Consider the following 24,537-nt stretch of genomic DNA (forward strand, 5'->3'; position numbering starts at 1 on the left):
ACTATGATTAGTCACTTATCCTAATGAAATACTTAAACGTATCAAGAGAGAGCCATATTGAAGAAAGAAGCTTTTACATACTCAATTCTAGCCAGGGTCTGTGACATTCACCTGCAATTCCAACTGCTATGGCCCAGATTTGGTTTTTTTTATTTGGTTTGGTTTGGTTTGGTTTTTCGAGACTGAGTTTCTCTAAACCTTTGGGGCATGTTCTGGAAGTAGCTCTTGTAGACCAGGTGGGCCTCAAACTCACAGAGATCTGCCTGCCTTTGCCTCCCGAGTGCTGGGATTAAAAGTGTACACCACCACTGCCCGGCTTGGCCCAGGCTTGTAAATGACCTTGGCAAAAGCATATCAAGATTCCACCTCCAGTCTGCAGCAAGACTTTAATCCCAGCAGACAAGTAGATAGATGTAAAGATGTAAAAAAAGTTCAAGGCCAGCCTGTTCCATGGAGTGAGTTCCAGGACAGCCAGGGCTACAGATGGACACCCCTGGTGAGTCCATATTCTTGGCCCAGCAGTGCCAGTACATGCCTTTATCCCAGCACATGGGAGGCAGAGACAGGCAGATCTCTGAGTTCCAGTTCCAGGACAGTCAGGTGGCTACAAAAAAAACACTGTGTCGTCGTTGACCCCCAACAAAAAAAAAGTCCATATTCTTTCAACTTAATTAGACAGCATGGATTTAAGATTAACAGACAGAAAAGCCTAACTACAGGAAACGTATGTGTAAAAGAATACCTACGTATTCAAAGAACTATATATACACTTGATGGTTTAAGAAAAGTAACAATTATTGCTAGCAGTGAAAAAGAAGCATTTTTTTTCCAAAATTAGCTAAGACACACGACAACTAGTCCTATCCTCACTCTGAGGAAAACTTATACTCAGTGCCTCCTGGATAACCCCACTATCAGAATACACAACATAATTCACATTAAAAACCAAATGCCAAACACAATTCTGAAAGTACTTTACACATTTACTATGCCTATTCTGAGCATGTTCTACATCAAAATAGGTCACTTTCACCAAATATACTTCAATTTATCTAATCTTTTTTTAATATTTATTTATTTATTTATTTATTTATTATGTATACAATATTCTGTCTGCGTGTGTGTCTCCAGGCCAGAAGAGGGCACCAGACTTCATTACAGATGGTTGTGAGCCACCATGTGGTTGCTGGGAATTGAACTTAGGACCTTTGGAAGAGCAAGCAATGCTCTTCTTAACCACTGAGCCATCTCTCCAGCCCCTATCTAATCTTTTATACCACTTTAACCAACAAATCCTTCCTAATATACACGTTCTATACTATAAATTTAGTGTAATGGGGTTTTAGTTGGCTGCATAAAAATAGAGCAACTATGTTCTTATAATATGTTATATATGTTATTTCTACAAAATCAAATTCCTACCTGCCATGCTTATTTAAAAGATACAGTCAAAAGCTGGGTGTGATGGAATGTACCTGTAATCCCAGACCTTGGGTGACAGAGGTAGGAGGATCTGAGTCCAGGGCAAGCCTGGTCTACAAATTCAGTTTCACAAAAGCCAGGACTACATAAAGAAACCTAGTCTGGAAAAAATCAAAACAAATAAAACAGAGAAACTTGTATGCTAAGAGTTATCCATCCCATTTAGCTGGGCACTGGTGGTGCACACCTTTAATCCCAGCACTTAAGTGGCAGAGGCAGGTAGATCTCTGTGAGTTCAAGGCCAGCCTGGTCCACAAGTTAGTTCCAGGACAGGCTCCAAAGCTACAGAGAAAGCCTGTCACGAAAAAAAAAAAAAAAAAAAAGCACTCAGATAATGTTGTAATAGGAGCAGCGGGCTTCTTCCCGCCACCCAGCTAGGTTTACCCGAAATAATTACACGGAAACTGTATTCTTTTAAACACTGCTTGGCCCATTAGTTCCACCCTCTTATTGGCCAACTCTTACATATTGATCTAACCCATTTCTAATAATCTGTGTAGCCCACAAGGTGGCTTACCAGGGAAGATCTTAACCTGCGTCTGTCTGGAGTGAGAGAATCATGGCGACTCCCTGACTTAGCTTCTTTCTCCCAGCATTCTGTTCTGTTTACTCCGCCTATCTAAATTCTACCCTATCAAGAGGGCAAACAGTTTATTACTTAACCAATGAAACAACAGATAGAAAGATGACCTCCTCCATCATTTCCCCTTTTTCTGTTTAAACAAAAAAGAAAGGCTTTAACTTTAACATAGTAACAAAATTGACCTTAAAATCCATACCAATGTAAATTATTCATACCTGTATCATTCACTCTATTGTAATATGAGCAGCGGGGCTGCATTCCTGGCACCCGGCCGCCCGCATGGCTAGCTTTATGCCCCAAAATAATTACACGGAAACTGTATTTTTTTAAGCACTGCCTGGCCCATTAGTTCCAGCCTCTTATTGGCTAGCTCTTACATATTGATCTAACCCATTTCTAGTAATCTGTGTAGCCCACGAGGTGGCTTACCAGGGAGGATCTTAACCTGCATCTGTGTCCGGCAGGAGAATCAGGGCGACTGCCTGACTCGGCTTCTTTTTCCCAGCATTTTGTTCTGTCTACTCCACCTACCTGATTTTCTGTCCTATTAAAGGGCCAGGGCAGTTTTTTAATTACTTAACCAATGAAACAACAGATAGAAAGATGACCCTCCTCCATCAAGATAATAAAAATCCAGAGTTTTCATTAAGTGTATATATTTATGTAATCAGTACTCAGTACCTCAAAATAGAATATTGTTAGGATTTCACAAACTACTTTATGTCTTCTTCTAATCCTAATCCAGTTCTTAGAGGACTTGATTAGGAAGTCTCAACAGAGGAATCTAAAATGGCTGACAGACACTTAAGGAAATGTTCAACATCCTTAGCCATCAGAGAAATACAAATCAAAACAACTCTGAGATTCCATCTTACACCTGAAAGAATGGCCAAGATCAATAACACTGATGACAACTTATGCTGGAGAGGTTGTGGGGTAAAGGGAACACTTCTGTATTGCTGGTGGGAATGCAAGCTGGTACATCCCCTTTGGATGTCAGTGTGGTGATTTCTCAGAAAATTAGGAAACAACCTTCCTCAAGACCCAGTAATACCACTTTTGGGTATATATCCAAAGGATTCTCAATCATGCCACAAGGACATGTGCTCAACTATGTTCATAGCAGCTTTGCCTGTCATAGCCAGAACCTGGAAACAACCTAAATGCCCCTCGATCAAAGAATGGATAAGGCTGGCAAAATGGGCTCCTTTGCTGCCAAGCCTGATGACCTGAGTTCTAGCCTCCAGGAACCTATATAGCAGAAAAAAAGAACTGACTCCAAGTTGTCCTCTGAACTACAAAAAGCCCATGTGCAACCACAGGCATGCATACACACAATAAATAGAATCTCCGATCTAAATACCTGTGTTACTACTACATGGCACTTATACTATCACCTTTACCAAAGAAAGTAAAACCTAGAAAGGAAAATAAATAGACAAGTAATGAGGTGACTTCCATAGAGAGCTGTCACAGACAACACACATACACTTTAATCCAGAAGGAGTTAAATAAAGGAAAGCTTCCTGGAAAAGATATCCCCGAACTGAACCCTAGAGGTTGGATAGGAACTAGCCAAGCATGGAAAGGATTGAAAGGAAACACAGGCTGAAGACAAGAAAACTAAATTCAGTTAAAAAAAAATGCATAAACGAATTCAGGGAGAAAGCAAAGGAAGAAAAGCTCAGGCGGCAGAAATAGAAGAACAGGTCCGTGTCAAGGCTAGCCTGGGGTCCAATCTCAGCACTCAAGAGGCTGAGGCAGGCAGATTTCTGTGACTTCAAAGCCACTTTGGTATACATAGTGAATTACAACAGAGTCAGGGCTACACAGTAAGATTCTGTCTCAAACAAACAAAGCTAGAGAAGAGATGGTGTGTGACTCGCCATGCTACAGCTTAAGCTTTATCCTTAAAGCAACAAGAAAGCACTGAGGATCTTTCAACTGGAAAGGACAATTAAATGTGTATTCGTATCACCATGTCAATGACATTGCCTTCCAAGTTTACAATCCCATTTTGTAGAAACTACCCGGAATACCACTCCATACTTTTAACCATGATTCTGCCCCAACACACATATGTATACATATTACACAACCAATATGGGTGGCCAGGAATGGTCACTCAATGCTAGCTAGCAGCCACTGGGAAGAGAAGGAAAAAAGCAAATAAAAGAACTGAGCCAAAGAAATTATTTCATGAGCATTCAAATGATAAAGTCCTAGAATGCAAAGGAGTTATCTCAAGATCTGATGTTTAAAAGACAGCAGCCCCTGGGTAGTGGTGACGTTGGCTTTTAATCCTACTACTTGTGAAGCAAAGACAGGTGGATCTCTTTGAGTTCAAGGCTAGCCTGGTCTATAGATCAAGTTCCAGGACAACCAGGACTACACACAGAAAAATTTTGTCTCAAAAAAAACAAAAATAAATAAAAGACAGCAATCAGAAAGCAAGGTGTTGTCGTGCTAATGACGTGGTAGTTACAAAAGCCAGAACTGAGGAATAAATGGAAGCTATACAGAAGTGTTCCCTTTACCCCACAACCTCTCCAGCATAAGTTGTCATCAGTGTTATTGATCTTGGCCATTCTTTCAGGTGTAAGATGGAATCTCAGAGTTGTTTTGATTTGTATTTCTCTGATGGCTAAGGATGTTGAACATTTCCTTAAGTGTCTGTCAGCCATTTTAGATTCCTCTGTTGAGACTTCCTAATCAAGTCCTCTAAGAACTGGATTAGGATTAGAAGAAGACATAAAGTAGTTTGTGAAGTCCTAACAATATTCTATTTTGAGGTACTGAGTACTGATTACATAAATATATACACTTAATGAAAACTCTGGATTTTTATTATCTTGATGGAGGAGGGTCATCTTTCTATCTGTTGTTTCATTGGTTAAGTAATTAAAAAACTGCCCTGGCCCTTTAATAGGACAGAAAATCAGGTAGGTGGAGTAGACAGAACAAAATGCTGGGAAAAAGAAGCCGAGTCAGGCAGTCGCCCTGATTCTCCTGCCGGACACAGATGCAGGTTAAGATCCTCCCTGGTAAGCCACCTCGTGGGCTACACAGCACCATCATAAAATAAAGTGAAATCTGTCTTCTCCTGTTTCCAACTTTTTTTTTCTTGTTTCCAACTTAATAGGTTCCTTTTCTTCTTGAAGTCAACTTGTTTCATTTTTACTGGGCTCCCTTCTGCATGTTTCCAAAAGCACTCTTTAACTACTTAAGGTAACCTGAGTCTCTTCCTTGCAACTGGATGAGCCTAAGAGTATCTTAGAATACTTGATTTTGGCAGCAGTGCAAAGAACGGAAAAGAAACAAACAGCAGAAGACAGAAAGCAAAAATTTTAACCATTTAGAAAGCATCACAGAAGCCTAAGAGGCATTTGAATTTAAAAGAAAGAATACAGAAGAAAAGAAGGTTGTGAAATATTACGATAAAGAAGGTGCAAGAAATAATGACAAACTGAGCCAGGCAGTGCTGGCACATGCCTTTAATCCCAGCACTCAGGAGGCAGAGGCAGGCGGACCTTTGTGAGTTCGAGACCAGCCTGGTCTACAAGACCTAGTTCCAGGACAGGCTCCAAAGCCACAGAGAAACCCTGTCTCAAAAAAAAAACAAAAAAAAAAAAAAAAAAGAAAGGCAAACTGGATATTAGTGGTACAACTAAATAGAATAAAAGACAATTTTTATGAGTTCCTAAAAAATTGATGAGAACAGAGGGTGCCATTAATCAAGATAAGAAATCAAGATAAATTGAATAGCCGTTTCTGTCTGTTCTACCGTTCCTACTTTTGTGGGGAAGAGAGGCAGAGACAGTTCTGTTTTATTTTTGGGTTGGAGTACTTAGGAAATGTGACACCACCACAGAGGTCTTTTACCAGATGAGGTGTAAAGCAAAGGCACGAGTTCTAGACAGCCTCTGTAGACGCAGGGATCAATACATTACACTGGAATGCTTTCGGTTGGTTGGGGAGTTATGTTTTGTTGTTGCTTTGTGGGTTGTTTGTTCTTTTTGAGACAGTCTTTCTACTCAGCCTGGCTTGCCTTGAATTATTGGCAATCCTGCTTCAGGCTCCCTCAGTAATAGAACTGCAGACCTTTTTTTTTTTTCTTTTTTTGGTTTTTCGAGATAGGATTTCTCTGTAGCTGCCTGCCTCTGCCTCCCAAGTGCTGGGATTAAAGGCATGCACTTGGAACTGCAGTTCTCTAATACCATGCTTGACTCAAGTTGATGTATTTTTAAAAAATCTGAAAAGTAGTCTGACTGTTTACTTCAAACTATTAATATTCCTAAAAAAATCAATCATTCAATTTTTTTTTAAACTTAATATTTAATATCCTTGGCCAACTTACTCTCAAACTTTCTGTTCCCCTTTGAAAATGTAATGACTGAGAGGCTGAAATAGACAAGAGCACTTGCTACTCTTGCGGAGGATGCAAGTTCAAACCCCAGCACCTCTAACAGGCAGCATACAAATGCCTATAACTCCAGCTTTAGGGGAGTTGATGCCTTTTTCCGGCATCAACTGACACTGACACTGGTAGACACATACATGGTAAAAATTAAAATAATTAAATAAAAAATAATAAAGATTGGATAAAGATCTGCATAATTCAAAATGATGAGAAAAATAGGGCATATATTACTAATTTCTACTTAACTAATATGTCTTTTGAAACATATTAAGTTTAGCTGAGCAGAATGGTGCAAATTAGCAGTTCCAACTACCTAATTAAGTAGCTGAGGCAAGATCAACTGAGCCCCAGAGTTCAAAATACATCAGCAGCTATATACAAAGCAGCAAATCACCATCAAATTAAAAACAAAACAAAAACAATGAATTTATACCATCTCTTCATAAACTGTATATCACTAAATTAATTCAAATTTAAAGTCCTACATTAGCACTGTGTGCTAGCACCTCTAATCTTAGTGTGCTCAAGAGTTTGAAACCAGCCTAGGCTATATAGAGAACTCTAGGACAACTATACTAAATGGAAAGACACTATCTCACAGCTCAACTGATAGTGTCTGCCTGGCATTCAATTCACAAAGTCCTGGGTTCAGTCTAGAGCACTGCATTAAAGAGACAGCAGCACATTCATGCAATCCCAGCATTCCAGAGGTAGAGTTAAAGAGTTCAAGACCAGCCTGGGCTACATGAGTTTTGAGGGACATGAGACCCTATCACAAAAAATAGTAATAGTGAGACTGGAGAGGTTCCTGAGAGGTTAAGAGTTCATCCTGTTCTTGCAGAGGACCCTAGTAAGGTTCCTAGAACCTACTGTCCAGCTGCTTTAACTACTTCTAACTCCAGCTTCAGGGGGGGTTCTAACACATTCTTTTGGCTCCAAACACTCTCATGCACATAAGCGCACAAAGACATACTCTAAGAAATAAAAATAAGATTCTAAAAAGTAACAGAAATACTAAAAAGTAGTAAAAATAACACATTAGGTTGTGGTTTTCACTAATAAAACTTTTGAAAAGAACTTAATCTAGGTTTTTATGAGCTTTAACTATGGTTTCTGCCAGAAATCTTTTCCCTCTATATACATCTTTGCTTGCAAAATTTACTACTAACACAAACCCCATTTTATGAATTTCAGTCACAAATTCATCTGTCTAATAGCCAATAATTTAACATGTCACAACTGAACCTATCCTTCTGTCATGAAGTAAAAATATTCATCATGTGGCCCCCACTTATAAGGGAAAAGATTAGCAAGATATCTAGAATTCTGTCCTCTCTGTATTCTCTTCCCTCAGATCACTAAGACTAGTCAACTAGCTTATTCTATTTTATTTGTTTGTTTTTTGATATTTCAAGACAAGGTTTCTCTGTGTAACAGTCCTGGCTGTCCTGAAACTTGCTGAGATCCACCTGCCTCTGCCTCCCAAGTGCTGGGATCTAAGGTGTGTACCACCACTACTGCTCAGCAACTTTATTCTACTTTTAATCTGCTCTAAAGTGACTTTTAAAAATACAAACCTGAACATTTTTCTGATAAATATAACCACCACCAAAATTAGTCGACAGTTGTTCAGAAAGTCAATGAGAACATCACTTAGATATACTTCTTTGTATATCTCAGAAAGTCAACAAGAACATCACTTAATCTTCTTTGTATAGGTTCATCACAAAAATCAGATTTTTTTTTCAAATCGAAAATCATTTATACATAACAGAACATACATTTAAAATAAAGCATTCAGAAAATTTTGGAAAAGGACTGAAAATAAATCCATATCCATCAAAATGGAATGCTATCAGTCAGTAAATGAGGTTTTTCCATGCATACTATTGCTGAATGATAACGGGCACTTAGCAGTGTTATTTGAAAACAGAACCATTTGTGTGTAACTTCTGTATCTTAAGACTGTAAGTAGATATAAGCTTGTAAATGCTGGAAATATCACCCCATACCAGTTACAGAAGCTGAAAAATAGAAAATGAGAGGCTGGAGATTAAACTTTTTTAGAACTACATTATTGTTCTGACCCTTTCGACTTTTAAACAGTGTCTCACTAGTACCTATAATTCAATTGATTTTTCTCCCTATATTACACGAAGGCACACACACAATGAAAAAAATAAAACTTTAAGTACTAACTACAAAGATCTTATTATCCCTCACCCTTGCATCAACATTAAAATTATACCCTTAACACTTAATTTAACATTACATTTCCTTTTTTGCATCTCAGGAGTACAGCTTCAACAAACATTTTATTCATTATTCTACTACTACTGAGAAGGCTATTAGCAATGACTTCGACACTGAATGACATTTATATCTGCCCCGTGGAGAAGACAGCAACATCCGTTGGTTAAAAATTACTGAACAACCTTAGTCTTCAGGGGTGAACAGCTATAAACCCTGTTTTCCTAACAAGTTCAAAAACAGTACATTTAAAATTCTGTATAAATCTACAAAGAGGTGAGATAAATACTATATAGAGACTTGCTTATCTTCATTGGCATAATGCAACTTAATCCTTACAGAAGCCCCTAAAGCGTCTGATTTAGACTAGTTCTTTCGTTCTACTAAGGCAAGATGAGGAGCAAGCAAGCTGCTCGACCTTGTAATGGTACACACACCCTCCTTCTCTGAGATTCTACACTCTTCCCTCTCTTCCTTTCAGCAGCCCGCCCAAAGGGTCCAAACATGGGTCTCAGTCTGACCGCTTATAATATCCAACAGCGTGAATATACTGGACTAAGTAAATAATCTTTAAGTTTTCCTGGAAATTTCTTTACAAGCGAAGAAAAGATCCCGACTGGGTAGAAAACAGGTAGCACGGTTTGCTTAAGGAGTGATCTTCTAAAAAAAAAAAAAAAAAAAAAAAAAGGTACACACCACCAGGGAATGGAGGAGATCCAGGACTATGTTGGTGATTTGAAGGGCTGACCCGAGACCTACTAGGTAACAGCATCATGACATTGGGGCTATCTGAAAGCTTGTATGGGTAGGAGGAAAAGCTAGCCAACCCGACTGGAAGTAAGCTGCGGAAGGGACCCTACGAAGGCAGGGGTAGCGATGATTCGTAGGAGAACCAAAGATCTGGGACGCTGCAATGGGGTAGGAAGCACTAGTGGCCGTGGCCCCGGGACTGGGATCCGTCCAGACGTAACGGAGTCTAGAGGCTACAATCAGAGTCCTAAGAGAGTCGAAAGGGGTTCTAGCAGCAGGGGGGGCGGGTGGGGGGTGACAAGAATCGCCGCGGCCGCTGCTGGACAGAATGTTGTCTGGTCAATGAAAGGTATGAGGGAGCAGAGTCTAGAGGGGGATTCCGGCCGCATTCGGGCGTTCGCCAGGCTACAGAGGCAGAGCCGCTCGCGGGGCGTCTCCGCCGAGGCGGGGCGGGGCAGCCTGCCGGGAGCCAAAGAGTCGAGCGGGAGACGTGGGCCGGGCCAGGCCAGGCGGCAGGGCCGCTGGGCGCTGGGGCGGGTCTTACCTCGGGCTGTGCCGCGGTGGCCACCACAGCCCCTTCCTCTTCTGCAGTAGCCGCTTCCCACCCTCGGTTTCCAGGGTCAGGCCGGACAAAAACAGCAGAGGCCGAGGCCGCCGGGGGTCGGACGGTTCCGCGAGGGTGGGCCCAGCCGCCCTAGGGTCCGAGCAAGCGGCGTCCGCGCATCCCCCGCCCTGTCACAGAGACTCCGCCCGGCCGGGGCAGGCACATCCCCGCCGCACCCCGCCTAGAGAGCACGCGTTGGAACGGCCGCCTCAACCCGCGGTCTCTGCTTCTGCCCGCGGGACCGGTATCTGCGCCGCAGTCCCTCCCAGTCCTGCCAGGACTTTCCGTCAGCCACCGCCAACTGCCTCTGCGTCTCCAGTCCGCTTGGGCCTGCGCGCCCGCGCCCCCGACCCCGCTCACGCGGCCCCGCCCCGCGCGACTCTCCAGCGGCAGACGAGCAGGCGCGCGCGCACTCACCTCCCACGCCCCCTGCTGCCAAGCCCGGGTCGGCCCCGCCCGGCCCCGCCTCCGCACGTGACGCCACTGGAGCGTGCGGCATGCGCTTGCGCGGACACGCCCCGTTCCCCCCACCCCCGGCTGGCCCCGCCTCCCTTTTCCTTCCTCACTTTACGGCCGTGCTGAGACCTCCTTGTTAGAATCTCTCGGCTTCTATGCAGAAGTGTCGTAAGGTTGGAGAGGCAAACTCTGAGTTTGCGACCTTAGGTCTCATTTTCCGGCCAGCACAGAGATCCCTGAAGGCTGGTTGGGTTGGTGAGGCCTGAGGAATAGGTAAGATGCCTCCTCCCCACTTGGGTTTGTCTCAGTTTGTGGAAACAGTGAGTCGCTTCGCGGTCTACGCAGACTCTAGCGTATCCCAGCCCCTTCCCCATTCTGCGGCTGGATTCTCAGCGCCGCCCCTTTCCACACACGCATGCCCCCCCTTGTCCCCGCCCTCGAGTCCAAGTATTTCTTTCCATTCATTCCAGACTGTTCACTGAGTTGCTTCTGTACTGTAAGCCCCACCATATCAGAAGGAAATGAAATAATCTCAGTTTTTCGAGGCGCTGTGATGTAGGAAACAAAGAATCCTCAGTGGTAACACAATAAAATAACACAGGATGATCTGAACACAAACTGGGGGAATCCATGATTGCAGAGGACTTTTCCCAAATAGCTTTCAGGCCTGTTGGAAACTTGTATTAGAACCCGTAACTAGTCGGAAGAAAGTGGGAAAAGTAACATGGCCATGAGAATGGCTAGTACAAAAAAGCATGTGATAGCGACCTAGAAGACTAAAAAGCAAGGGGGTTGCCATATACCTAGCGTATACCGCCAATTATAACAACCAGACTATGTGGCGAGTTTGAGGCCAGCCAGAGTAAATAGCAAAATCTTGATCACAAGAGAAAAAAAAAAAAAAACTTACTAGAACGAGTGAGGGAAATGAAGAACCAAATGTAGGCACAAAGGCTGTCTTAAAAGATGACCGGTTACCTGAATTGTCTGGCCTGTAATCCCAGCTCCTGAAAGAGTAAGACAGTTGGATCGCTAAATAGGAAGCCAGTTTTAAAAAAAAAAAAAAAAGGCAGATATGGTGGAACACGCCTTTAATCCCTGCATTTGGGAGCAAAGACAAGCCAGCCTGGTCTTCATAGGGAGTCTCAGGCTAGCAGGGATACATAGTGAAACCTTGTCTCAAAAAACAGAATAGAAACCGGGTGGTGGTGGCGCATGCCTTTAATCCCAGCTCTCGGGAGGCAGAGACAGGCAGATCTCTGTGAGTTTGAGGCCAGACTGGTCTACAAGAGCTAGTTCCAGGACAGGCTCCAAAGCTACAGAGAAACCCTTTATCAAAAAAAAAAAATAGTTTAGCTAGGCTCTGGTCGGTCCTTCCTGGGGGTGGGCTGAAGGTTTGACACGGAGCCTGTTAGTGACAGGAGGGTGAGGAAGGGCGGAGAATAATGCTAGAACACCAGCCTGTCCATTAGCATCGCCCTGATGCTACTATTTTTAAGTAAAACCAATGTTGTTGTGTCTCTCCCCCCCCCCCCCATCACCATTAAACTGTAGTTCCCCAGGCAACCAGTGATAAGGGTGAAGTGGTTGTGAGAACTGGGAACCGAAACGAAGTTAAGCGAGTTGATCTCACAACCTTAAAGTTGGAATCTTTTGACAAAGAGCTGTAGATAAGATGAGGAGCTTGAGCAGAATATTGAAAGTAATGACTGCTCTGGGAACTGAGAGAAGAGAAGCCTCTACTGCCTTCCAATCAACACTGTTCCCTGTGCAGGGGAGGCAGGGAGGAGGCAGGAGGTTTGTCCCTAGGGCTCTGTGCATGCTAGGCAGAGCTCTGCCACTGAACTATATCCACAACCCTCTTTCTGCTTTTTGGTTTTGGTTTTGTAACAGGGCAGGCATACCTTGAATTTGTCCTGTAGTCTAGGAAGGCCTTAAACTTTCAGATCCTCCCTGCATCCACCACCAGTTCTGCGTCCCATCTCCAATCCTAATCAGATCCACCTCAGTTACTGCCCATTCCTCTTCCTGACAGCCAAATTTTATAAGCTATGTGCAGTCTTTTGGTTTTAGGGGTTTTTTTTTTAATGGTTTCTCTGTGTAGCCTTGGCTATCTTAGAACTAACTTTGTAGACCAGGCTGTCCTTGAAAACACAGAGATCCACCTGCCTCAGCCTCCCAAGTGCTGGGATTAAAGGTGTGTGCCACCACCACCCAGGGCTATCTCCAGTCTTAGAGTTCAAGAAACATCCACATTTTTATCCACTCCCCTGAGACATTCCTATACACTGCCTTGACAATTCTTTTTTTTTTTTATTTTTTTTTTTGGTTTTTCGAGACAGGGTTTCTTTGTGGTTTTGGAGCCTGTCCTGGAACTAGCTCTTTTAGACCAGGCTGGTCTCGAACTCACAGAGATCCGCCTGCCTCTGCCTCCCAAGTGCTGGGATTAAAGGCGTGCGCCACCACCGCCTGGCTCTGCCTTGACAATTCTAAGTATCTTGCTAATTTATTAATCATCTAAGAACAAGATACAAAGATGTTTAAAACGCAGCCCTCTTAGAATCACAAAGTATAATAAACTTGGCACTCAGGAAAGAGCTGTATATTAACTAGGATTAATAAAAAAAAAAAACCTGTCTATCTGCCTCCAGATAAGAGTGTTGTCTGATGTGGCAGCAGCGCAGTAGGGGTGGGAAAAAGATGAAGATGATAAAATGTGTGAATATATTATGAGGAGCCTTAAATTCTACATCACAGAACTTAAGTTATCTACCTTAAGCAATTTATTAATATAAATGACAAAAACTCTTAACCTCTTACAATCTAGATTCCTTTGGCAGTTTGGTCTGTCAACCTGATCTCAGAAAATTCATTTAAGGGTATACAATAAAATACTTAGAAATAAGAAGCCAATGTGAAGTATTTAAACACCTTAAAACAAGTAGTGTAGTTACAGATGTACTTCTTTATGCATTAATTAGCATGTCACAACAGGCCTAATTATATAATGTCAAAGGAGTAATGAGTATAAATTATATTGAGATACCTGCAATAACTTTACTATAATGTAAAAATATCAGATTTTGCCAGGCGGTGGTGGCACACGCCTTTTATCCCAGCTCTCAGGAGACAGAAGCAGGTAAATCTCTGTGAGTTCGAGTCCAGTCTGGTCTACAGAGCAATTTCCAGAACAAGCTCCAAAGCTACACAGAGAAACTCTGTCTCAAAAAAACAAAACAAAAAAAAAATCAGATTTTTAGTGACAAAGACATACTGCTAATACTACAGTGATTACCTACAATTATTGAAGAAATGCTAACTTTGAGCCAGAATTAATTGAAAATTAAAGTACATTTCTTCCTAGTCCAAGGTCTTTGAACCCTTAAATTTTAATCACACCATGCTCTGTTGATCTCTAGTTTCCGAATACCCCAGTGGAATAGTTCCAAGCAAGAATATGGCACATCAGATCCATGTTTGGGAAAGGTCATAGGTTGGGGTGAGGACAGGGAAGTGGTTACTTTTCTGTTTCTTCTTTACCCCTGGGGCATCAACTAATCCAATAATAACCCACTGTTCCCTAATAGCCAGAACCTTCACTGGCAGTAAACTTGTGAATGCATATATATGTAATTACAATTCTAGAAGATTATTCAGGACAGTAAATTGGAGCTTTTGTTGAAAATATATATGCTAAGCTGAAGATAATGAGATGTTAAAGTTTTGTAAGAATGTAGTTACAGTTCTATTTGGAAAAAAAATTAATGCAGAATCATACCTAGGTTAATTGTCAAAAGGGAAGATAGAGTTGGGAGTGGTGGCAAAGGCTTTTGAGCCCAGAATATAGGAGGCAAAGGTAGGAAGATCTCTGTGAGTTCAAGGCCAGCCTGATCTACAAAACAAGTTCAGGACAGCCAAGGATATATATATCAAGACCCTGTCTGGGGATAGTAGGGTAGAAATGAAAGTATTAGCTAATCACCTAATTTTGAAAAATTGCATTGACTCTTGAAGCTCAATAGAGTATTGACTGTCTATACTCTCAGCTCTTGAGAGGGTAAAGATGGAGGATCCTAGAGAATTTGAGGCTGGCCTATCCTGGAACTAGCTCTTGTAGACCAGGCTGATCTTAAACTCACCTGCCTCTGCCTCCTGAGTGCTGGGATTAAAGGCATGTGCCACCACCACCCAGCTAGATCTAATCTTCTAATGCTTGTAAAAGCCAACTTATTTTCAAGTCTTATTTTTGAACCATCTCCCTAGCCTCTGGATGTAAAATTTTTGATGACATGTTAGATATCTAGAATACCTTCTGTTGTAATTTTTATCTTCATTTTCCAGTGACAGATACCCTATGACAAAAATTGTCTATTAATAATCTCACTTTACAAAAGAGGAAACTGTGACTTAATAAAAGTAATTTATTTATGGTTATATAACTGATGAGTAACAGAACCAAATGTGTTTAGGTTGAATGTTTAGAGTTCTTTTCTTGGCCAGAGTAGTTTGGCCTAAGCTTAGTTCTATTTTCATTATAATTCAGGGAGTTAATCGTAATCACACTGTATAAAATCAAATCAATCTTTGGCCTACATACTTGATTTTTTTAATTTGTGTGTCTCTGTCTGTCTGTCTGTTTTGTCTGTGTCTCTTTGCCTGTGTGTGTGTTCAAGGGTACAGAGAAGTGAGCATCAGATCCCCTAAAGTTAAAGGCATTGAGTATGCTGAGTTCTTCACTCTAGACCTCTGACAGAGTAGTAAGCACTCTTAATTGCTGAACTATCTCTACAACCACCACACTGGGTATTTCAAAACTCAGACAAAACACAAAACTTTCCCCTCAGTTTTTGGTGCTGGGGATCAGACACAGGACTGTGTACATACTAGGCAAACATTCTGCCTCTGAGCTAATCCCTAAACCACAAAAACTATTTGAATAAAATGTGAACTTCACTGGGTATGGTAGCTCATACCTGTAATACCATCACCCAGAAGGCTAAGGCAGGAGGATCGGCCTAAGTTTGGGGCCATCTTAGGCTTCATGAACCCTTGCATCAACAAACCGATAAGTAAAGTAAATAAATAGGAAAAGTGTCTCTAAGTATGTAGAGACTCTTGAGTGTGCCTGGAATGAAGTGGGACTAGATGGAGTGTAAACACAGGTTAGAAGATGATTAGATGGTAAGTGGTAACAGACTGAACACCATGTGGCGTCTTGTAGTCACTTCTTCCAAGGTGAGGCAAACTGTTATTCGGGTGCTTTTCTTGCAAGCTTCTATCTCTAGGTGGCTATTAAGTGGGGTCATGGAGAGCTAAGAGCTAGACAGCTCAGATATTTACCAAGTTGTATATCCTGACATTCACCCCTATGCTGTAGTTATTGATGTTATAAACCAGTGGTTCTCAGCCTTCCTAATGCTGCAACCCTTTAATACAGTTCTTCATGTTGTGGTGACGCCCCCAACGAGAAAATTATTTTGTTACTACTTCATAACTATAATGTTGCTACTGTTAATGAATTGTCATGTAAATATCTGATATACACGATATCTGATATGCGACCCCCAGGGTGGTTGCAACCCACAGACTGCCATATAAGAAGACATGTGTCCAGAAGCCTAGCTTGACATATGTGACTAGCCATTCCCCTTCATAGTAACTTTTTTTTTCTTTTTAAGATTTATTGCCAGGCGGTGGTAGCACACACCTTTAATTCCAGCACTCGGGAGGCAGAGGCAGGCAGATCTCTGTGAGTTCTAGGCCAGCCTGGTCTACAAGAGCTAGTTCCAGGACAGGCTCCAAAGCTACAGAGAAACCCTGTCTCGAAAAACCAGAGAGAGAGAGAGAGAGAGAGAGAGAGAGAGATTTGTGTGTGTGTGTGTGTACGCATGTGTGTACTTTTTCTTCAAGCACACCAGAAGAGGGAATCAGATTCCATTACAGATAGTTATGAGCCACCTTGGTGGTTGCTGGGAATTGAACTGAAGACCTCTGGAAGAGCAGCCAGTGCTCTTAACAGCTCAGCCATCTCTCCAACCCAATAAGGTATTTTTATATTAAGTCCAAGCACTTAGCCTCCACCAAGTTGCACTTGACAAACAAACTATACTGTCATTTGTCATCAGGCTTAATTTGTTTGTTTGTTTTGTTTTTCGAGACAGGGTTTCTGTGTGTAGCCCTGGCTGTCCTGAAAGTTGCTTTGTAGACTAGGCTGGCCTCAAACTCAGAGAGATCCACCTGCCTCTGACTCCCGAGTGCTGGGTTTAAAGGCTCCGGCTTAATAATAGTAAAAGGATCTTTTGGGGAGTAGGGGTTGGTTTTTCGAGACTAGGTTTCTGTGTAGCTTTGGAGCCTGTTCTGGATTGCTGGATTATAAGTGTGTGTGCACCACCACCACCCGGCTAAAAGGATCATTTTTTTTTGTTGTTTTTTGTCTGTTTGTTTTGTTTTGTTTTGTTTTTTCAAGACAGGGTTTCTCTGTGTTTTGGAGCCCGTCCTGGAACTAGCTCTTGTAGTCCAGGCTGGCCTCGAACTCACAAAGATCCACCTGCCTCTGCCTCTCAAGTGCTGGGATTAAAGGTGTGTGCCACCACTGCCCAACTATAAGGATCATCTTTAAAACAATCTTATTTGAACTTTTACATCTGTCATAAAGATGATGTGGAATGCACAAATTATGGTGTACCATGTTTGCTTTTATGAAAATATCTTGGAAAAAAAAACTTTCAAAAGCCTGAAGTGGTAGCTCATGCTAATAATCCCAACTCATGGGAGGCTTAGACGGGATTACTATGAATTTGAAGCCAGCCCGAGCTACAGGGCAAGTACCAGGCCATCCTGGGTTATAGTGTTATACCCTGACTCAAAACACAAAGCAACAATAATAATAAACTATTAGATGTTAATACAAAGAATGCTGTTCCCTCCCTGAGTAAGCATTTTCTCTTTGCCTTATGGACATTGTGAATATTTAACTTAACTCTCTGGTTAGCTGCCAAAAGCTTAGAGCCACGTCGGTGGCTCACCAATAACCAATGTGCTCTATGCCTCGTTAACTTCACCCCTGACTCCAGTTTGTCTGAACTCTAGCTATTTTTTCTTTCCTTCCTTCCCCCCCCCCGCCCCATTTCTTGCTTTTGTGCTGGGTGTATATGTATGCAAAAATACATGTAGTTTCTCAGAAGCAGCCTTATATTGTTTTTTAAGTCGTTCAGATTATCACATGCTGTGTGTATATAAGACTGTCTTCTACACATCATTAATCACCTCATTTTACTTTAACAGTTTTTCTTGAAAGGTATTTTTTATGTACAACTCTTTAAGGGTTTGGTTTGGTTCATCAAAACAAGGTTTCTCTGTATAGCCCTGACTGTTCTGGAACTGGTTCTGTAGAGCAGGCTGGCCTCGAACTCAGAGATCTACCTGCCTCTGCCTTCTGAGTGCTGTGAACAAAGGTGTGCACCACAATGCTTAACTTTGTGTACAATGTTGTAATTTTGTATGGTTTGATTACATGAAATTGGTTATATCAAATTTGCATGGCTTTAGTAGTATAACCAAATGATAAAAATACTTGATCTAATGATCAGAATTGGTTAAATTGGTATCATCATTCTGTGTTCTTATATTTTGCTTTGTTTTGTTCTTTCAGTCTGCCTATGATCCTTTTCCTGGTCTGTGTTTTTAGAAGTTCTGCTGAGTGATCGGGCTACTGCACAGCAATTAACCGTTACCTCAGTTGAGTCTTTAGGCTCAAGTAAGCCATCTTGCACACCTGCAGATTTGCCTGTTAGCACACCCTTGATTGTTTCACAAGGATATTAATTCCCATGAGACATCTTGTCTGTGTTTCCTCTAAGTTAACCAGCCTGTTATTTAAACAGATGAATGTGAATGGCTGTTTTGTTTCCATCCCTCATTTGCTATAATTGTTTGTAATACTAGCTGGATTTTCTGACTGTATCTATAGTATTAGCTCGTTGATAATATGTATATTATGTATACAATGTTTTTAATTATTTAAATGGACTTATTTGATGCATGCCTTTAATCCTAGTACTCAAGAGGCATAGGCAGATGGATTTGTTTGAGCTCAAAACAAACCTGATCTTCGTATTGAGTTCTGGGCCAACCATGTCTACATAGTGAGAGCTTGTTTAAAATAAATAAACTCTTTAATTATCTTCAAGGAAATTTATTTGGCCAATTTTGCAGGGAAATGTTCCTTTTTAAGATGCTCTTTTAACCAGTCACCAAAACCAAGACAGTAGGCCAGAAAAATTGATTATCAGGAAAAGGCACTGCTGTGCAGTCCTGATCACCTGAGTTCGGTGCCCTGACTCCTCATGCTGGAAGGAGAAAATTTATTCCGGCAGCTTGTCCCTTGATGGCCACATGTGCATCATGGCATGTGCATGACCACATGTATTCATTAGAGTTAGAATGTGTTTACTGCTCTGTTTTTTTGCAAAAATCTCAGCTATAATTTTAACCAATCTCTCTCTACATTTAAATATAAAATTAAAATTCTACACTGCTTGAAACTTTTCATTTTTATTCTAATTGTTCATATCCAGTATATAAGCTAAAGTTCCTTTAGTGTTTTTTAATTAATTAGTTAATTTTGTTAGTTTGGTTTTTCTAGACAGGGTTTCTCTGCATATCCCTGGCTGTACTGGAATTCGCTCTGTAGACCAGGCTGACCTCGAACTCAGAGATCCGCCTTCCTCTGCCTCCAAGTGCTGGGATTAAAGATGTGTGCTGCCACCACCCAACTTTAGTGTTTTATGATGTCAGCATTGTTGGAAATTATTGATAAAGACTTTATAATTATATGTCATCTTTACAATAATCCTGTAAGAGTAGCTATTGTTTTATAACCTAATATCATATTCAACAGTAAATATTGTCTTCTGACTCTCCTCCAGTTTCTGGGATTTTTGAGAAGCCCTGCTCAATACAGGATGGACCCAATAGTCTTGAGTTATATGGACAGTCTGCTGCGGCAGTCAGATGTCTCTCTATTGGACCCTCCAAGCTGGCTCAATGATCATATTATTGGGTTTGCCTTCGAATATTTTGCCAACAGTCAGTTTCATGATTGCTCGGACCATGTCTGCTTCATCAGTCCCGAAGTTACCCAGTTCATTAAGTGCACCAGCAGCCCTGCAGAGATCGCCATGTTCCTCGAGCCCCTAGACCTTCCCCACAAGAGAGTTGTATTTTTAGCCATCAACGATAATTCCAACCAGGCAGCTGGGGGTACCCACTGGAGTTTGTTGGTTTATCTCCAAGATGAAGATAGCTTCTTTCATTATGATTCCCACAGCAGAAGCAACTCAATCCATGCAAAACAGGTGGCAGAGAAACTGAAGGCTTTCTTAGGGAGCAGAGGAGACAAACTGGTCTTTGTGGAAGAGAAAGCCCCAGCTCAACAAAACAGCTATGACTGTGGGATGTACGTGATATGCAACACCGAGGCCTTGTGTCAGAACTTCTTTAGACGACAGCCAGAATCCCCACTGCAGCTACTCACCCCGACATACATCACAAAGAAGAGGGGAGAATGGAAAGATCTAATCACCAGACTTGCTAAAAAGAAGAAGTAGCTACTGAAGAAGTCTATGAAGTCTCCTCTTTCTGCCCTTCCCTGTGGTGACAGCCTCAGTGCCTGCGGGAAAACCACTAGTAGATGAAACTTCACTATTCCTACTTTTGTTTTCTTGAAAAAAAATGTCAACCTCTGCATTATATGAATGGGAAGTTTCACTTTAACCCCGAAAAGAGCAGTCCATTCTATGAAAATGTCTTGAACTTAATGTACCAAAACCTTAAAAAAAAATAAAAACACTCATTACACAGTTTCAGGGAAGATTCTTCTTTTCTTCTTGCTATAACATTAATTTCCTTTTGGTCTCTCCTCTCCTCTGGCTTACTCTAATGGAAGAGCAACATTCTAAAGCAAACCTATGACATACGGAGTCTAAGACGTGCATGAAGAAAACAGCAAAAGAAACAAAATCTTGTTGCAAGCCATTGATTGGAAGTGGATCATGACCTAACTCCATTTAGGGCCTTCATATTATAGAAATAAGACAATTCTGATGCAAAGCCTTTCCCATCTGCAAATATTTAATAAAGATGACTTTAGCCCATCTTCTTCTGATTCCTGGAATGCTTTAAGAAAGGGGAACTTCATTAAAAATAAATGCCTGGGCTGGAGACATGAGGTAGCAGTAGAGCACCTGCTGTGGTGTGCAAGAAGTCCTGGATTCAGTCCCAACCTGCAGAAAATTTAAAACATGCATGCGCGCACACATGCACAGACACACAACAAACAAACTAAACCCACTGTGGTGTGTAATGTACGCTTGATGGGCTCAGGGAGTGGGTGAATTGGTTACTCTAGATTGATCATGACTTTTCTTTGCCTTGTCTGTTAGCCATGCACATATCCCCTCCTTTTATTGAACATGCTTTGGTTCTAAAACTCAATAGTTGATAATTAACCAGGATTAGGTGTTTTTTCAGACATAGTTCTACTTTTTGGTAGCTATAGCTTTTATACTAATCTGGCAAAATTGGTTTTAGTTATGGTAATCTCCAGACCATTAATGATCTGAAACATAGAGCCAGTTTATTTTTTAAATATAAAGGAAGAAAAAAACACCTTTCTCAAACTCCATTCAAAATGCAGACAGTATAATTGTGAAGCTGTGAAACCAAGACGAAAGGAAATAGTATCCCCACAACACTGTTGACAGTTTTCAGTTATTTTGATTAATTTACACAACAAGTTGGGCACACACATTAATTGGGTCCCTGATGACAATTTGCAATACATATAGGATGTAAAAATCAAAGATGTGGGGGCTGCAGAGATGACTCAACAATTAAGAGCACTTGACTGCTTTTTGTCCTAAGTTCTATTCCCAGCAACCACATGGTGGCTCACAGCCATCTCTAAAGGGATCAGATTCCTTCTGGTGTGCATGAAGACAGAGCACTCATATACATAGAATACACAAATAAATCTTAAAAAAAATAAAACTAAAGATGTGATTCACTAACTGAAACTCATTTCAGCTACTTCTGCCCTCTAACCCTGACCCCAGCCTTCATGGCCCAGAATAACCTTGCCAGTCAGCAAGCACAGAAGTAGTAACTCAGTTCCCTGGAGCCAGGAAAGGGAAGATGGTGACAGTGTAAAAGAACAAGCTACATAAACAGACTTCCGTGAATGGGATCTGAAACAAGTTAGAAAAGGGAAAAAAAAAAGTTTCCATCTCAAGTTAGTACTTTCAAACCAAAAGGCTAAATGAAAGATAGGAGACAAAAAACAGGAACAGATGAAACAGAGAGGGGACGTAAGTGTAGGGTGGGGATACAGGTTGCTGATAGGCCACCAGTGGAGATAGGTAGCAAAGCAGTATATTTCAGTGACTGTAGACTTGGGCAGCTGAGCAGACCATCAATGAGTCTGCCCTTTCTGGGGAAAGTTGTCTTTCTGATAGTGCAAAGCATGCTTATTTGCTTACATATCAGACTGTCTCCCATTTAAAACTAATGCATATGAGAGCAGTCCTGACTAATTCCCTAAGATTTGTCCCAGAATGAATTCTTTCTTAACTGTTAAGTCTTTGTTTAAAAATACAAAGATATACAGTCTCTTTTTCCAAATATATGACATGGTTGAAGTAAGCTCCAAATTAGTCTCTTTTTAAAAAGCTTGAGTAAGCTTGATGAGATGGTCCAGAGGGTTAAGACACTTGACACCAAACCTGATGACCTGAGTTTGATCCCCTGGTCAAACTCGGCAGAAAGAGAGAACTGGCTCTTTGTTAAGTTGTCCTCTGTCTCCCACACATACACCATGGTAGCGTATATATAAATAACTTATAAATAACTAAGTATAATAAAATCTTGAGTATATCATTTGAAAATGTTGGCATTGTAAATAACAGATTTTGAGTTGACATGTAGTATTCCGCTAGATACTAGGATAGTCTCTTATATTATGCACCTGCAGCTGAGCAATGGTGGCACTCACCTTCAATCTCAGCACTCGGGGAAGGCAGAGGCAGGTGGATCTCTTCGAGTTCAAGGCCAGCCTGGTCTACAAGAGCGAGTTCCAGGACAGATGCCAAAGCTACAGAGAAACCTTGTCTCAAAAAAAAAATTATGCACCTGCTTGACCATACACAATTAATGTAATACTAATAATACTACATTGCTAGTAATATAAATTTATTAATAATACTATTAATATGTTGGAAGTATTGCTTTAAGATGTGTCATTTTATGTTGCATTTGTCTAACACTGTGAAGCTGTGTTACTGTGCCTGTCTAAAACACCTGATGGTCTAATAAAGAGCTGAACAGCCAATGGCAAGGAAGGAGAGAGAAATAGGCAAGGCTGGCAGGCAGAGAGAAAAATATGAGAAGAAATCTGAAAGAAAGGGATGTGGGAATGAGAGAGGAAGGAGGAGGATTTCAGGGGCCTCCTACCTAGCCACCCGCCTACACAGACATGGAGTAAGAAGGAAAGAGTATACAGGAACAGAGAAAGATAAAAGCCCCAAGGCCAAAAATAGATTGGATAGATTTAAGAAAAGCTGACAAAAACAAGCCAAGCTAAGGCCAGATATTCATAACTAAGAACCTCCATGTGTGATTTATTTGGGAGCTATGTGGTGGGCCCCCCAAAAGACTAAAGAGCCAAAAGAGCAAAATATCTACAACATTAATACAATACTATTTTGATTTCAAGTATTCTATTGCGCTGCCCCATAAATATAATCACGTTTGTCCAACTTGGGTCTCAATATGGAATTGAGAAGTTATCACATGTAAGTGCAACATTAGCTGGTAGTGATGTATGTGTGCACATGCACACATACATGCACAGTATCGGCAGGTTTTCTATTTGTTGCTGTCTACACAGTTATGTCCATCCTTATTAGCTAGGATGTTGAAGTTTACAAACACTGGTTCTGACTAGAAAAGAATAATTTAAAAATTAAGTATTATTAAGGGTACTAAGTATTAGAATTCTGGTATATGCTTTATTTCTACTATACTACAGATTTCTTTTGAAACAGTCTTGCTTTATAGTGTAGGCTGTCCTCAAATTTGTCATTCTCCTGCCTCAGCCTACTAAGTGTTAGGATTACTGATGTGCAACACCATAGCCAGCTGATGCTATAATTTTTACAATCTCCATATTGTTTTTAGCTTTATTTTTATATGCATGAGTGTGCACCATATGTGTGTCTGATGCTCTCAGAGATGGGAAGAAAATTTGGATCCCTTGGAACTGAATTCTAGTAGCTGAGTTACTATCTAAAGGCCACAATGTGAGTGCTGGAAACTGATTCTTGGTCCTCTGCAAGAGCAACAAGTGCTCTTAACTGCTAAACCACATCTCCAGCTCGTTATCTTTTTGTGTATGTGTGTAGATCAGAAGTTGAACCCTGAGTCTTACACATCCTTGGCTCTACGGGTTGGGCTAAACCTTCAGAACTGTTGTTTCGTTTTTCACTTTGGGGGATTTTGTTTGTTTGTTTTGATTTGATTTGATTTTCGAGACATGGTTTCTCCATATAGCCCTGACTTTCCTAAAAACTTATTGTGTAGATAAGGCTGTCCTGGAACTCAGAAATCCCCCTGCCTCTGCCTGTAAGTGATGAGATTAAAGGCATGTGCCACCACAACTGGCTTTTTTTTGTTTGTTTGTTTGTTTGTTTTTTGTTTTGTTTTTCGAGACAGGGTTTCTCTGTGGTTTTGGAGCCCGTCCTGGAACTAGCTCTTGCAGACCAGGCTGGTCTCGAACTCACAGAGATCCACCAGCCTCTGCCTCCCGAGTGCTGGGATTAAAGGCGTGCGCCACCACCGCCCGGCTGGCTTTTTTTTTTTTTTAAGACAAATTCTCACAACGCTATCTGTTCTAGAACTGACTATTTAGACCTGTCTGGCTGTGAACTCACACAGATG

The 24,537-nt window shown here is 41.3% G+C and overlaps 2 protein-coding genes across 6 annotated transcripts in view; one reads left to right on the top strand and one right to left on the bottom strand.

Moving 5' to 3' along the window:
* Positions 1–10,511, bottom strand: part of Myo9a (myosin IXA) — a 199,273-nt gene extending 188,762 nt beyond the window's left edge. For all 4 annotated transcript variants that reach the window (XM_041679416.1, XM_041679418.1, XM_041679417.1 and 1 more), the window contains exon 1: positions 10,030–10,511. The gene's annotated coding sequence lies outside the window, so the exon portion shown is untranslated. The remainder of the gene's footprint in view (positions 1–10,029) is intronic.
* Positions 10,512–10,770: 259 nt separating this feature from the next.
* On the top strand, positions 10,771–20,690 carry Senp8 (SUMO peptidase family member, NEDD8 specific). 2 transcript variants are annotated; one of them, XM_041679693.1, is made up of 3 exons: positions 10,771–10,818; positions 18,197–18,301; positions 19,473–20,690. In XM_041679693.1, the coding sequence occupies exon 3, from the start codon at positions 19,509–19,511 to the stop codon at positions 20,151–20,153; it is 645 nt and encodes a 214-aa protein (XP_041535627.1). In that variant the 5' UTR covers positions 10,771–10,818; positions 18,197–18,301; positions 19,473–19,508; the 3' UTR covers positions 20,154–20,690. The 2 variants fall into 2 exon arrangements, with proteins under 2 accessions (XP_041535627.1, XP_041535626.1); XM_041679692.1 differs by lacking the exon at positions 18,197–18,301.
* The last annotated feature ends 3,847 nt before the right edge of the window (positions 20,691–24,537 follow it).

Source organism: Microtus oregoni, unplaced genomic scaffold, assembly GCF_018167655.1.
Source record: "Microtus oregoni isolate MIOR12 unplaced genomic scaffold, Mior012 000032F_ref0000030, whole genome shotgun sequence".
In the NCBI taxonomy this organism is placed as follows: domain Eukaryota; kingdom Metazoa; phylum Chordata; class Mammalia; order Rodentia; family Cricetidae; genus Microtus; species Microtus oregoni.